At 43.4% G+C, this 16,499-nt stretch overlaps 1 protein-coding gene across 2 annotated transcripts in view; it reads left to right on the top strand.

Annotated features, from left to right (window-relative positions):
* LOC149310111 (zinc finger and BTB domain-containing protein 47-like) overlaps window positions 1–15,640 on the top strand; it is a 38,976-nt gene extending 23,336 nt beyond the window's left edge. For both annotated transcript variants that reach the window (XM_089533735.1, XM_089533734.1), the window contains exons 2-6: window positions 1,573–3,015; window positions 7,787–7,934; window positions 9,944–10,059; window positions 12,020–12,164; window positions 13,084–15,640. In XM_089533735.1, the coding sequence (XP_089389861.1) occupies window positions 1,573–3,015; window positions 7,787–7,934; window positions 9,944–10,059; window positions 12,020–12,164; window positions 13,084–13,496 (2,265 nt within the window). In that variant the 3' untranslated portion in view covers window positions 13,497–15,640. The remainder of the gene's footprint in view (window positions 1–1,572; window positions 3,016–7,786; window positions 7,935–9,943; window positions 10,060–12,019; window positions 12,165–13,083) is intronic.
* Window positions 15,641–16,499: the final 859 nt, after the last annotated feature.

A 16,499-nucleotide genomic window follows, 5' to 3' on the forward strand; every position in this document is an offset into this window, starting at 1 on the left:
CTTGGTAAGATTCCTTCAGAAGAGGTTCGCCATTGCCTTTCCCTGTGGCTGAGAGCATGTGAGTTCATAGAATCATAGAATCATAGAATCGTAGAGTTGGAAGAGACCACTAGGGCCATCCAGTCCAACCCCCTGCCATGCAGGAAATCCAAATCAAAGCATCCCTGACAGATGGCCATCCAGCCTCTGTTTAAAGACCTCCAAGGAAGGAGACTCCACTACACTCCGAGGGAGTGCATTCCACTGTCGAACAGCCCTTACTGTCAGGAAGTTCCTCCTAATGTTCAGGTGGAATCTCTTTTCCTGTAGCTTGCATCCATTGTTCCGGGTCCTGTTCTCTGGGGCAGCAGAAAACAAGCTTGCTCCCTCTTCAACATGACATCCTTTCAAATATTTAAACAGGACTATCATATCACCTCTTAACCTTCTTTTCTCCAGGCTAAACATCCCCAGCTCCCTAAGTCATTCCTCATAGGGCATGGTTTCCAGACCCTTCACCATTTTTGTCGCCCTCCTTTGGACACGCTCCAGTTTCTCAATGTCCTTTCTGAATTGTGGCACCCAGAACTGGACACAATATTCTAGGTGGGGCCTGACCAGAGCAGAATACAGTGGCACTATTACTTCTCTTGATCTAGACACTATACTTCTATTGATGCAGCCTAAAATAGCATTGGCCTTTTTAGCTGCCGCATCACACTGTTCACTCATGTTCAACTTGTGGTCTACTTGGATTCCTAGATCCCTTTCACATGTAGTTTCATTCAGCCAGGTGCCCAAGGCTACCCAGTAGGTTTACATGGTTGAGCTGGGAATCAAACCCTGGTCTCCAGAGTTGTAGTCCAATGCTCAAAGCACTACATTTTGCTAGTACTCTGCCTCTATGTGGTGTAGGGGGTGCATTTGGAGCATATTTTTGTTCTTGCACCATTTTAGTCACAAGAGAAGTTGTTTACTAAAAGAGAAAGTGAAGAGGAATCCTCAGAGTATATTGGGCCCTTGGTATTTGCTGGGGTTTGGTTCCAGGACTTCCCTTCCATGGATACCAAAATCTGTAGATGCTGAAGTCCCATTATATATAATGGCATAGTATAGTTGGCCCTTTGTATGCACAGATCTTTACACCCACAGATTCAGTCATCCATGGCTTCTTCCCAGCTTTTTTGGATATTTAAAAATCCAAAAAGCAAACCTTTATTTTGCCATTTTATATAAGGGACACCATTTTACTACACTATTGTATTTAATGGGACTTGAGCATCCACAGATTTTGGTATCCATGGTGGGGTCCTGTGGCGAAACCCCAGCCCACTATAAAATGATATCCCTTATTTAAAATTACAAAAATCAAGCTTTGCATTTTGGATTTTTTTTATTAAAAATATGTACAAGCCATGGAGCAGATTTTCCCCGGTGTGTCTTAAATGGCATGAGTGGATATAGGTTAGGAAGCAGAGTCTTAAGTTGATCAAGCTTAGGCCGTTTGAGGAAGAAGAAGACAGGACTTGAGTTTTCATACAGTTTTTCTTCATCTTTCTTTTTTTCATTCTCCTCCTGCTTTTTTCCTGACAGCTGATAGTTGAAAAGACGACTGACTACCCAACGGCCGAGTACTCCTTGGTGGAGGATGTAGCTCTCCACTTCACCTGTTTGATGGACAGACTGAATGAGCAGCGCCTCTTTCAACCAGACCTGTGTGACATTGACATTGTGCTAGTGCAACAGAAGAGTGTCTTCCCAGCCCACAAGGGTGTCCTTGCTGCCTATAGCCCATTTTTCCACTCACTCTTCACCCGGAACAAGCAGCTCCAGCGAGTGGAGCTTTCCCTGGAGGCCTTGACTTCCCAAGGTCTCCAGCAGATCCTGAACTTCATCTACACCTCCAAGCTCTTGGTCAACGTGTTGAACGTCCAAGACGTCCTGAGCACTGCGGCTGTCTTGCAGATGAGCAACATTGCTTCCTCTTGCCAGGAGCTCATCAGCACCCGCTCTCTCAGCTTGGCCATGGCAAGCAATATGGCATTGCCACCGGACACCTGCGGCAAAAGCGTCCCGTCTCAGTACTACTGTGACATCAAGCAAGAGATGGATTCTCCTCACCCCAAGATCTATGCTCGGGAAGGGAATGACCCTTATTCAGTGAGGGTGGAGGACGGCACCACACAGGGAGGCAACCAGAACCTCTCGGCCATAGCTGGGAAGAAGTATTACAAGGAGGAGACAGAGGGTGGCCCTAACATTTGCAAAATGGAAGGTGAAGAATCCGAGGTGGATCTAGATGGTCGTGGTTCTTACAACCATGGTGAACAGATCATTGTAGAAGTCAACCTCAACAACCAGACCCTCAATGTCTCGAAGGGGATGGAGGGAAAACCCACAGGTGCCAACCAAGTGGCGACTGTTACCACAGTGATTGAACATCCTGAAGAGGAAGGGCATGGTGCCAAGGAGGGTGGAAAGGAGGAAAACGGGAAAGGGGGTGAGGATGAGGAACCTGAAGCAGAGGAGGAAGAAGAGGAGGAAGAGCACACAGAAGAGGAAGATGTGGAAGAGACTACAGAGGAGGAAGAGGAGGAGGAAGAAGATGAAGAGACTGAGGAAACAATGGCTGAGATGAAAACGGAGAAGTTGGGGGTCACTCACAAGTCCAGCAGTAAGTCAGCCAAAGCCACCAAGATGGCTGTGTCCTCCCAATCCCAGGAGATGGCCACCATTGCAGTGGTGCTGGAAGAAGAGGAGGAGGAAGAGGAGGAGGAGGAAGCTGAGGAGGAAGGAGAAGACCAAAGAGGCAGGGAGAAGTTGAAGGAGCAAGACAGCCAGAAGGTCAAGCTGGAGGAGAAGCAGCACTACCCCTGCCAGAAGTGCCCACGGGTTTTCAACAACCGCTGGTACCTGGAGAAGCACATGAATGTCACGCACAGCCGCATGCAGATCTGTGACAAGTGTGGCAAGAGGTTTCTGCTGGAGAGCGAGCTGCTGTTGCACCACCAGACGGATTGTGAGAAGAACATCCAGGTGAGGCCTCCTCTGCCCCCATCATGGCTGGTGCATTGGTTCCCCACTGAGATGCCATCTGTCACCACTGGGCAGGGGTGTCTCTAGGGGGTACAGGGCGCACTCTAATGGTGGGTGACACCACTGGTTCCCAAACATCTGCCTTTTGGTGGAAACAGGCTGTAATGTTTGTCTGCATCCCTTTAAAACACTGGAGCTCAGTGGAAGAGATGGTGTGAGTGGGGCAAAGCTCAATGGGAGAAAAAAAGGGAGGCCTTGGGATTTTTTTTAAAACTAAATATTAAAATTATAAATTTATTTTTTTAAAAAAATAATTATTTTAAAATTTCCTTTGAGCACACTTTACCAAATTTTCACTTTAACCACCTGAAACTAGGTACATGTAAATACATTTTGGTTGCGTGTATGATATTGTATGATATTGCAACTTAAAAGTGTGCTGATATACTCATGTATAAATCTAGAAATTTTAGTCAAAAAATGACTTCGAAAACCTGGATCAACTTGTCCACGGGTCAATGTACGTTCTGTACTTTAACTCTTATTTTAAAAAGGGAGGAATCCCCTGGTGAAAGGCAAGAGCATAATCTGTCCTGGAAGCACTGATTCCGTTCTGTTCTCTCATCCATCCAACCTTTAGTATGAGCACAAACAGTTATGTTTGATGGAATTTTGTAAGTTCTTTGGCATTGCTTTCCTTTGCTTCATCCTTTAGATCTTTTGTTACATGCCCCTAGGTTTTCCCCTCGACTTATCTACAGGTCATATCAAAATTTATAAGTTTGGCCCCTAAACCTGCTGTCAACTTATACAGTCCGCCCTTCTCTTACGCGGGGGATCTGTGCCGGGCCCCCCCACGTAAAAGAAAAAACACGGATGCTCAAGCCCCATTCAAACGCCTGCGGTGGCGCAGCGGTGGCATGTGGGGTGCACGCCATGGAAGCGCACCCCATTCATGCAAATGGGAAGTGCTGCCCTGTGCGCCCTGTGTGCTCCCGCATGGCTTTGAGTGTATGCTCAAAGCTGCATATAGTGTGCCCGTGTATAACGCGGGTGCACTGTACATGAGGTCAACTTATAGTCGAGTATATACAGTAATTCTAATTTGGTGGCTGTTTACATCACAACTAGTACCATTGCATCCAGTGATATACAGGAATTACAATTTAGGAGTAACATTAGTTTTTTTAAAAAAAATCTAAGAATGCTAAGAAATTTAATTAGTGATACGATAGCCTTGTGTAAATATTTTAAAAGATCATATGCTGAAAATGGAACAAGTTTGTACTAGAACACAGAGCAATGGATTCAAACTACAAGAGAGATGGAACTTCATGTTCCACCTCAACATTAGGAAGAAGTTCCTGATGGTAATAACTGAGTGGAAGATGCTGCCTCAAAGAGTGGTGAGGTCTCTGTCTTTGGAGGTTTTTAAAGAGAGGCTTAATGACCATCTGTTGGGGGGGGGGGGCTTGGATTGTGTATTCCAACATGGCAGGTTGCATTTAATGGCCATTGGGGTCTCTTCCAACTCTCGGAGTCTATGATTCTATTCTGTGTATGGTGTGGTATTTAGAGGAGGTCAACGGAGGTGACACCATAAGTTACCACACTGAGTAACTCCAGCCCTAGTGATGCTGCTGCCACTGGGAGTGTGAGTGGGGTGCTGTGTGTTACTAGAAAGGAGGGCAGCAGGTTTTTCTTTCACTGTCCGAGTAGCCTGGTTGCAGTTCACCCAGGGCTGGGAAAAGTTACTTTTGTGGACAACAACTCTCAAAGCCCTAGCCAAGTCCTGTAGCCTTCTGGGAGGTGTCTTGTAAGACAAGAACTTCCGCAAGCCTTGAGGGTAATGGTGCATCTGGAACTTTGCCTGGCTATAGCAGATAAGAAGCCTCATTCTAATGACCACTGTCTACACTCTGGAAGGAGCAAGTCCCAGGCCAGCCTTCCTCAATTTGCTGCTCTCCATGTGTCTGCATCTTCCTTGTCAATGTTATTGATAGGAATGATGGAAGCTGTAGTCCTACATACTTCCAGGCTGCTGATTTGGAGAATACTAATCTCTGGCATTCCTCCGTCCAAAAGCTACCGGAGCAATGTATGGAGAGGGATTATAGAGAATTGCTGCTGAGAATAGCATGAAGGTCTTGCTTCAATCTGCTCCATTGTGGGTTCTGCTTCCTCAGAAGTACCCAGTTGCCTTGGTACAAGGGGCAAAATGTGAAATCTAAAGCTATCCTCTGTAGATCTGTAGCACCAACTTTGATCATATAGCAAGCAGCAGGCCATCAAGTAATTTCACTTAAACTTTCCTCTAGCTCATTACGGTGTTTTGTTAATAGGGCCGGGTGGAGACCCATATGTAATTACATAGTGTTCACACCAACTTTAATATTGCATGCAATGATATTGCTTTGGTTTCAAGCAAATAACTTGGTGTTTTTTTTTAATAAGCATGTTTCTAGCCCCTAAGGCTAGAGTTGGAAGAAAGAGCCATCTTGTTCAGTAACCCATTTCCCAAAACAGCCAACCAGAAAACTTCTTAGAAGCCCTCAAAAATGATCATAGGGACACACTCCCACCTGTGTTCCCCCACAACTGGTATGTAGAGATACACTGCTGCAGAACATGGAAGTTCTATGTAGTTACCATGGATCCCTGTCTAATTATTATTATTATTAATGATGATTATCAGAATCAGCATCAGCATCATCATCCTGCTCCCTCCCCCAACTGGGATTTGGAGCAGTTTACAGCTTAAAAGAATAGCACAGTTAAAAACATACATTAAAATGGAATTAAACTATCACAATATTAAAACTGATCACTCATTAAAAGAATAAAATACATTTAAAAAAAGATAAAAGTGCTTTAAAATAGTACATTTTACAACAATACAGCACATCCCAGCCCATTCTTTAAAGGCTTTCTGTTTTAAAAGCCTGAGTGAATAAAAATGTCCTAGTTTGCCGATGGAAGGACAACAAAGTGGGTTGAGTATACAGGTCGAGTGTTCTTCATTTGGAAATGCAAAATCTCCAAAATCCAAAACCACAGATGTGAAATTCATTTATGTTTCATATACACTCTTATACATGTAGCCTGAAGGTCATTTTATGCACAGTATTTTAAATAATTTTGTGCATTAAACAGAATCATCAGAAGGCCAAGATGTCACTATCTCAGCTCACCAATGTGGACAATTTTGGATTTTGGATTATTTTGGGTTTTGGGATTCTGGATAAGGGAGAGTCAACCTGTTTTGGTTGATGGTTGTGCATTGAAATGGGCTGACTTTGGAGAGGGTTATGTACCATTGGGAGAACTGAGTCCTCTCACCCCAGACTGATATCCTGGGGGGCTCTTGCTGGGCTGATCTGAATGTTACAAGAGTTTTCCGAGAAGGAATTTGTCTTCCTCTTGGCTCACAACTTCCAAGTGTGGCTTTGCCTTTTGCAGCAATGCCAGTTAGTGGCAGGAAGCAGAATTGCAGTCAAAGTGGGTAGTTTGAGTGTTGAGTATTGAGTGTTTTGTGTTGATCAGCAGCTGAAATCAGTAGAACAAAAAATGTGAGTGCCAGCATGGCACAGTGGTTTAGTGCTGGGCTACAACTCTGGAGACCTTGGTTCGAATCCAGCTTGGCCATGAAGGCCCCTGGGTGACCTTGGGAAAATCATATTCTCTTAGCCTCAGGGGAAAGCAATGGCAAACCTTCTCTGAATAAATCTTGTCAAGAAAACCCCATGATAGGTTCGCCTTAGGATCGCTTAAGTGGGTTTCCATGACCAAGGGGGGAATCAGATCCTGGTCTCCAGAGTTGTGGTCCAACATTCAAACCACTACACTATGCTGCCTTTAATACCAGAACCATAGAATCATAGAGTTGGAAGAGACCTCCAAGGGCCATCCACTCCAACCCCATTCTGCCATGCAGGAAGACACAATCGAAGTACCCCTGACAGATGACTCTCCAGACCTCCAAAGAAGGAGATGCCACCACTCTCCGAAGAAACGTCTTCCACTGTGAAGTCGAAGGCTTTCATGGCCGGCATCCATAGATTATTGTGGGCTTTTCAGGCTATGTGGCCATGTTCTAGAAGAGTTTCTTCCTGACATTTCACCAGCATCTGTGGCTGGCATCTTCAGAGAAAGGTGTGGCTGGCATCTTCTGAAGAAGCCAGCCACAGATGCTGACGAAACATCAGGAAGAAACTCTTGTAGAACATGGCCACATAGCCTGAAAAACCCACAAAAATCTAACATCTTCCACTGTTGAACAGCTCTTACTGTCAGGACATTCTTCCTAAGGTTGAGATGGAACCTCTTTTCCTGTAATTATAATTTTTAAAAATTCAGACAGCATGCCTAGCTATCAAATATCTCCTGGCAAGTCATTCCACAGTTTAGGGGTGGCTGAAGGAAACATTCTCTGGGTGACAGTTGCCAACCTAGTCCTGTCCAGTTGAAGTAAATGTTCCCCAAAGGAACCTGATTGTATGTGAAAAGGCAATCCGTCCTTTTATTAAAAAAAAGAGGGAAAAGGTGTGCATGTGTTCAGAGCATAGCAAAGAAGCACTGGTGTGTCTCACAGTGTAGTTTTTATTTTAAAAAAAGGTCCAGGAAATTTAATTTCAGAATTAAAACTTGATGTACCGTCGTCCCATCCAAGCAAAGTGTCTGGGAACTGTTGCTGGGGTCAGGGGGACATGTTGCAAGTTTTAGTGGACACTTCCTTCCTCCATAATGGTTTGTGGGCATGATTTCTTTGCAGTGCATAACGTGCGGGAAAGCCTTTAAGAAGCTCTGGTCCCTCCACGAGCACAACAAGATCGTCCATGGCTATGCGGAAAAGAAGTTCTCCTGTGAGATCTGCGATAAGAAATTCTACACCATGGCGCATGTGCGGAAACACATGGTTGGTGAGTGACATAAAGGGACAGGCAGGGATGTGCTTAGTGCAAGGATAGATATCCTGCCTGCCAGATGTTTTAGACTCTTAGTTCCCATCAGCCCCAGCTATTATGGGCCATTTTAAACAATTTAGTGAGTTGTCCCAAGTTGCAACACCAACATGGGCTTTAAAGGGCAAACCATCTGAAGAGATAGGTATGTACATGGATGGATGGATGGATGGATAGATAGATAGATAGATAGATAGATAGATAGATAGATAGGAAATGGGTTATAGACTTTTTGAGCAGTAAGAAGTCTGACGGTGAAATAATTTGTGGCTATGCCCACCCTGTAATCTGGAGAGAGAGAAAAAAGACTTGCTTATACAGGTTGAGTCTCCCTCATCTGAAATACTTGGGACTAGAAATGTTTTGGATTTTACATTTTTTTAAAAAAAATCAGAATACCTGTATTTATAAACATAATGAGATATCTTAGAGATAGGACCCCAAGTTGCTGGACATAAAATTCATATATGTTTCGCACACACCTTATACACATAGATTGATGGCATTTTTGTGCAATATTTTAAAATGATTTTGTTCATGGAACAAAGTTTGTATACTGAATCAGAAAGCAAAGATGTCGCTATCTCAGCCATCCATGAAGAAAGAATTTTCTGAATATTTTGAATATCAGAATTCTGGATAAGGGAGACTTAACCTGTAGTAATTTTAGCAGGATTATCTAGTTATCTAGTTGTAATTGTAATGGTAAAATAATATATTTTGTTTTTCCTTTACTCCCCCCCCCCCCAACAGTCTGGATGCGGGAGATCAGAGTCCTTTTGTGTTTAGCTAGTTAGTCTTCTGCATGTTAATTAGTTAGTCTTCAGTGTTTTAGTTAGTTAGTCTTCAGAGTTTTAGTATTATGGACTAGTTTTCATTATATATGTACCTGTATTTTGCTTTCTGTGTCTCTTTTTTAGTTTTCTCTTTCTCTTTTTCTTTCCAAATATTTATGGTTTTGGTTGTGAATTAGATTGTGTTAAAGTTACTACATATATAATTTAGTAAGGTGAGTTGTAGTTGGGAAAGATGATAACCCTTGGTTGAAACAAAAAGCAATAGAAGAAAAGGAAAACTGAGGAGCAGGTGTATTGATTCAGTCAATGAAGCCACAGTCCTAAGTTTGCAAGATCTGAGCAGGGCAGCTATTGAGCAGTACCAGATTACTCACTAATTTGAGGCCCAGGGTGCATCTACATTGTAGACATAATGCAGTTTGACACCACTTTAGCTGCTATAGCTCCATCATACAGAATCCTAAGATTTGTAGTTTTGTGAGGCACCAGCACTCTTGGGCAGAGAAGGCTAAACAATTTGTCAAACTACAAATCCCAGGGTTCCATAGGATGGATCTACAGCACTTAAAAGTGTCAGACTGCATTATTTCTGCAGTGTAGGTGCACCCTTAGAAGGAGCAAGGAGAGGAGAGAACTGCCAGAGGTTGTTGCTTTGCTTTATCGGTGAACTCCGAGTGGCAAATCATTAAGCACTCCGTGGTTACAATTGTGTAAAGTCTTGACAGACCACCCCAGTTAACAACATCACTCAACCCCTGGCATTGCCCAAACTCCAATCAGGATAATGTACACTACCAGTTCAGAAAGGTTGATCCGGGACTTGGTTGCTCTAGCAAATTTGCAACTAATCTTCACCCTAAATTTCCTTTTTGCTGTGCTGCCTGGTCATAACTGCAACAGGACTGTGCTTGCTGGATTGTCCAGTTTGATTGCAAAAGAAGGATCTTGACTAGTTGCCCATTTCTAAATTTCAGATAAATCTCCCCACATACAGAGGGTTAGAGTGCTGGAGAGAAAATTTCTAACACATCCTCCTTCCTGAGTCTGCTAGTCAAATGGCAAAAGTGTTCAGATTTATGTCCTCTTGCCAATGCAGTTGAAACGGTGTGTTCTGGACTTTCTTATCCAGCTTTAGACAGTAACCCCTGTTCCTCTTTCCTTGCTCTTTAGCGCATACCAAGGACATGCCCTTCACCTGTGAAACCTGCGGGAAGTCATTCAAGCGAAGCATGTCGCTGAAGGTGCATTCTCTCCAGCACTCAGGGGAGAAGCCATTTAAATGTGAGGTGAGACTAAGCATCCTTTCTTTCCTAAGGGTCAAATGATGCCTTTCCTCCTTCACCCAATTAGCAAAGGCACGGATGACTTCCTAACAAAAAGTAACTAGCAGCCCAGAACCCAGGATTGGAACTTGGTCTCAAGGTATCATCCTTTATTTCCCATTTTGTTTCTGATCTGGATTGGAGACATCATCATATGTGCCAACTTGTTTATTTTTTTAAGTTCAAGCAATAGCTGATGGTGCAAATGGCATTGTGTCTAATTCGGCTCTAAAATCCTTCTGGTATCCAGTGTCCCTCTGAGCACAGTATAGTGGGCTCTCCATATTCACTGATTTTGACATCCAAAAGAGTAACTACAATGGGCCCTTGGTATCCACTGGAATTTGGTTGCAGGACCAAAATCCATTGATTCTAAAATCCCATTAAATATAGTGGCATAGTATAATGGTGCTCCTTATATAAAATGGCAAGCTCTGGATGACTGAATGCATGGATTCACTGCCTGGAATCCTTCTTTGGATATGGAGAGCTGATGGTATAGCAGGCCTTCCACATTCACTAGGGTTAGGGTTGCAGGACTCCCGTGAAAGTGGGGGGGAAAACCCCACAAAAATAAAAAAAACACTTTTTTAAAATTCTGAGAGAACGCCTCTCTAGGAATCTGAAGGTCCTCCAGCGCAACTCTTTGGCCAAAATCCAGCAGACATTGACCATAGAATTACACTGGAGGAGCTACAACAAATATCTAGAGAAATGTTTCCTCTAGGAATCTCTAAGTCCTCCATCTTGAGTCTGTGATTAACATCTGGCAGAATCATGCTGGAAGACCTAGAGATTCCTAGAGAGAATATATTAATGAAATCTGTGAATAATCAAATCTGCAGAAGTCAAAGCCACAAATGTAGAGGGACGGCTGTATTGGAAAATGGATTGACTGACCTGTATTTTGTTCGGTTTATTCTGCCGTTTTGTGCCATATGTACCACTGACGGTTACATTCTAACATGGTGTCCTACCATTTCTCTTTCATTTCCCTCCACCATTTCCACTAAAGCATGGTGGGAAAAGTATAGACCCCCCCCCTCCAAGGCTGTGTTTGATGTCCCAGGATCCTCCCCCCAAAAATAAACTGTTGTATACCAAAATGACACAGTGATTTCCACCATGGTTTTTTGGGCTGCCGTGGGCCAGCTTATGCCCAGGAGAGGCCTTTTTTCTGACAAAGAAGGTTAAATATCTCACAAAATGACAAAGCCCAGAACTCCATGGCATTGAGCCATGCCAGTTAAACCAGTGCCAAACTGCATTGATTTTGCAGTGTAGATGCCGCCATACAGCAGGAGTTGTAAAAGCAGTAGCCTAGTTGGCTTGCAATATACTTGTAGAACTCTGAGCAAGACAAATGGCTTAAAATTGTACTTTATTTGCAACAAACCCTTGACTGAATGTGCATTTAAATTATTCCTTTCATTTGTCCATTGTGCTGAAATTAAGGAAAACCCTTTTCCAACATTTGTACTGTGTTTTCAAGCAACCGTTTGCATAACACATTTGCTGTGCTTTTCCCTTCCAAGAAACAAAAACACTCTGAGCTCTGGGTGTGAGTCTTGTCTGCTGCTGCTCCAAGGTAAAAACTTTAGAAGGATCCATCCTATTTCTCTATTTGCAGTGAAGACAGGTTGCCAAGTAGAGGAATTTCTGAAAGGGAACACCAAATGTGGTGCTGCTCAAAGGACCTCTTAGTCATGTTCAAAATGGAGGCTATTTTTGAATTCTTTCAGGACAGAAGGTTGAAATGTAGAAGGTTGACATGTTTTGGAAAAAGAGAACCTCTGGTCACCTGGTGTACTGGACTAGACAGACCTTTGGTTTGACCCAGGAGGATTCATGATACACTCTCATGCGTCATTCTGTCTCCCTTTTTCTGCTGTATTTATTTTATTCTTCCTCTTTCTCATTCCAGAACTGCAATGAGCGTTTTCAGTACAAATACCAGCTCCGTTCCCACATGAGCATCCACATCGGCCACAAGCAGTTTATGTGCCAGTGGTGCGGCAAGGACTTCAACATGAAGCAGTACTTTGATGAGCACATGAAAACGCACACAGGTACAGGTCCTATTGTGCAGCTGGTTTTCCTCCCTCCTTTCTCACAGTCGCCATCAGCTCTTTTACTTGGAACGTGGTCAATTATTTTGATAAGATTTACACTGGGGTCCAACATATTCTCCCAGTTGAGGTTTTGGGGCTCCCAGTTTAACACCTCCCAGTGTTTGCCCCTTCAGGTGAAAGGTCTAGAATCCATTCTTTATGAGGAGTGGCTTATGAAGCTGGGTGTGTTTAGCCTGGAGAAGAGAAGGTTAAGAGAGGACATGATAGCCACGTTTATATATTTGAAGGGACATCATGTTGAAGATGGAGCAAGCTTGTTTTCTGTTGCTCAAGAGACTTGGACACAGAACAATGAATACAAGCTGCAGGGGAAATGTTCCACCTTAACATTAGGAGGAACTTCCTGACAGTAAGAGCTGCTCCAGAGATGAGAACCTGGAGGAATGGATTCAAGGTACCAGAAAAGAGATTCCACTTCAACTTCATTTTTAAAAAAATGATTTTTTTTTTTAAAAAAAAGACACTCAAAACATAACATATGTACATATATATACATAATATTTTTTCAAAACATCCCTTGAATTCTGGGAGATTTTTTTTTGTAGCTGCAGCAGCAGCAGAGACTAAATAGATTACTACACATGGCTTTTAAACCGCGATTACACCAGGGAAAAAGTGGCTTTAGTGAAACTGATTGCACAGTGCCGTCTCCAACCATAGCTGCTCTGTCCCTGACCTGTCCCTTTTTCATTGACAGGGGGAACCCATCAATGACCTCACAATCGTGCTAGTCCCCAGGTGTGAAACACCACTGTTCAGGCAGTTGCACAGTTGACAGTCACATGATATCAGTGCTCCCTAATGCCCTAAGATAGAAATAAAGCTTATCATCATGATTATCTTTTGTTTTCCCCAGGGGAAAAGCCATACATCTGTGAGATCTGTGGGAAAAGCTTCACCAGCCGTCCCAACATGAAGCGACACCGCCGTACCCATACAGGAGAGAAACCCTACCCATGTGATGTCTGTGGCCAGCGCTTTCGATTCTCCAACATGCTCAAGGCCCACAAGGAGAAATGCTTCCGGGTCAGCAACCCTCTGGCCTCAGATCTTGGCAGCAATAGCGACGCGAATTCCATGGATCTGGCAACTCCTCAGAGCACCAACTCACCTCACTTGACGGCCGGAGCTCCACTCCACTCAACGCCACATTCCCACACACTCCCTTTGCCACTCATGCATGCTCATGCTCAGAGCATCCCCCCTCCTCCCCTCTTACCACCACCGCCTCCTCTCTTTCCAGGCAGCAGAGTGAACTTGAATAACTAAGCCTTGCATCAGTCTGTTGTGGGTGCACAGGAAACTGCTCTGTAATTCAGTAAGTGCCCAGTCGGTGTCAGTCTTGAACATTACTGACCGTTGGAAGGGAAATCACTTAGATTCTGGGGTGTGGTTGTTTTGAATGGGATTAATGGTTTGTTTTCTGCTTGAAGGGCTGGAGGTTTTCAGCCCTGAGTGGGAGCAGCCAGAGCTCACGCGTCACCTTTCGTGCTCAAATTACGTAAGATACAAAACTAACGTTCTGCTCTGTTCATCCATGGAAGGGTGTAGACCAAGTGCTGCAACTGTTCTTTGTCCTCTAGAGATATCTCAAAGATCTTGTCTAATGGTTTCCTAACCTGTCCTGCCAAGCATTTCAGGAATAGAATGGAAGAGGAATGCATTTCCTTTGGAGCCTGGAGGAAAGGGTTTTCTGCCCGAGCTGAAAAGCTTGGAAGAGATCATTGTGGCTTCATGGTTTCCCCTTGCCAATAAGTAATGCCAGTACCTGCTAACTTGTTATTCCTTTGGTAATAATAAGTGCAACAAAATTAGATTTTAAAAGCAATGCAGTGTGCGAGAGCGGAGCTACTTTATTGATATCACAGATGGTAGTTCCTTAGTTCTTTTCAAAAGTTACTATTAAAAAGGTATTTTGAGATACAATTTCCAAATTCTGTGGCATTCTCTTACCAGTCCTAAGGGGTTTTAGGTCTCAAAAAAGTTGCAGAAAGGTAGTGAGCAGCGCAGGAAGAAATGTGACAAGTTACTTGCCCCTCTACTGTTGGGATTTGTAACTGCAACACCATCCTTTCCAAACTCTGTAACAAAGAATAGGAAGGAATTATTTTTTAAAAGGCAAATTTCCAAGCATTCCTTGAGAGGAATGAGGGAGATACAAAAACATCTACCCATGGAGTTGAGAGGAAATGGGAAATCGTAGGGTGATGGTATGAAATGCAAGCATTCTGGGAAGGTCTTGGAGCATTTGATGCTCTGCTTAGGAACCTTTTACACAGTCATGGACTGTGTCACACAGTCACTGATTCTGAACACCAACACTTGGTCTACATCCTTCTTAAATTCCATTATATATTCCTCTTTCACAGGTTAATGCACTAAGACAAGCTCCTCTAGAAATGTACCATCCTTGTTTCTCATCCTTTAGCTGCTTTTGAGCTGGCTTGAGAAAAGGTATCTGGCCTTTTAAAAAAGAAAATGTTGATGATGTACTTATTTTACCCTTTTTTGGCACTTTATTACTCCATTATAATAACACTCTCACAGCAGGACGCTTAAACATTATTCTAGAATTTCTTGTAAGCTGACGAAACTCCTGAGCACCATCGGTCCACCAGCATGCCACCATTGAACCAGCTGTGCTCATTTTCAAAATGTATGCTCCCATTCAAGTGGGCAGAGACTGAGCAGCAGTGGCACATGGGTGTGCCTGCAGGTCTCTGTGTGTGAACAGTATATGGATTTCATTGGATATTTGCTTTCTGGGGTTCCCCCGCTTTATGCCTCCCACCTCCAAAACCTGCATTATTCTCTTCAACTAGGACATCCAGACCACTTTGCCTCTCTACCATGTTTTTGTTTGTGTGTATTTGTTTATGTGGACTACAGCAGGGCTGGCCCCTGGAACAACAGCCATAACACGTGAATGAGGGAGACATGACAACAAGGTTGTGGCTCAGATGAAAATAAAAGGTTGAGATAGTGCAATAAACCACGAAGCAGAGGGACATTGAGACAGATGGCACAATATTGAACTCGTTGGAAAGGCGTATTGACCTGTTAAAAGTTTGGCTTACCCAATAAGCCTTACTGATGGTTTCCCAATATGACCCTCCATGACAAGAATATGTTCAAGAACAGCGGTCAGTGTTGGGGAGTACAGTTTCCTGCCTTGAGACTTCAGTAGCATGTACCAGTTTAGAAAGAAGTGGTCAGAGATGAGGAAAACAACTTTACACGGCCTCAAAACTGATTTTCTGAATGACTCGTGTTTGGGCTTCTGCTAGTATTATAGCATTCAGTATCTGTGGCCCATGTATGCCAAGAAGCAAAAGAACAGGCGTGTATCGGTGACTCTCCTTTAACGTGAAAAAGAAAAATATTTACAATAAAGCACTTTATTCTGTACAGAACTGGTGGGACTGGGATGGAGATGGGAGGGGCGGATTTAAAATCTGATACTTTTTTAAAAAATTAAAGAAGCGGCTTAAGAAATAGGTATTTCAGAAGATAGGTTGAGACTGGGTTTAACACTCACGTGTGTAATCTGACTCAGTTTTTGTTTCTAACTTGCAAGAGAAACAGGACGCCATCCTAAATGATCTTGGCTTCTCTCTTTTCTATGATCTCTGGGTTATCCGCAAGGCAAAAGTGAGAGGGTTTGGCGATCCAGTTTGTCACTCCCCTTCTTCCACGTGTAACACGATTAGGGAGAGAACAGCCCTCAAGACTCAAGTCCCCATTTCCATTTTTTCTGCAGTCAATTTCTTTGGTACCAAACCCATCTGAAATGGATAGAAACTATGGCTATTTTGCCCTTAGAACCCCCCCCCCCCCAGGTTTTAAGTACATTGGGTCCTCCACATTTACTGGGGTTAAGGTTGCAGGACCCCCGTGAAAGTGGGAAAATGACAAATTAAAAACAACATTTTTTTTAACTTGAGAGAACTCTCTCTAATCCACATTGAGTTGTTGACCAATAAACCATGCTAGAGTATTTACAGATGTCCAGAGAAATGCTTTCTCTAGGAATCTCTAGGTCCTACAGTGTGACTCTGTGGTCAACTGTAAGAACTAGAGATTCCCAGAGAGAACATACAAATCAAATTCACAAATAATCGAATCTGCAAAAGTCAGAGCTGCAAATGTGGAGGACCAGTTATATGTGAAAAAGGTGTACCCTCCCTTTCGTTGGCTGGAAACAAAACTAAGTGATGTTGTTTGTGGTTGTAACTGTCTGATCTCTGATGCCGACAGGGAGTGCAGAGGGGC

Source organism: Sceloporus occidentalis, unplaced genomic scaffold, assembly GCF_023333645.1.
Source record: "Sceloporus occidentalis isolate IW3139 unplaced genomic scaffold, rSceOcc1.0.p SCAF_7, whole genome shotgun sequence".
Taxonomy (NCBI): domain Eukaryota; kingdom Metazoa; phylum Chordata; class Lepidosauria; order Squamata; family Phrynosomatidae; genus Sceloporus; species Sceloporus occidentalis.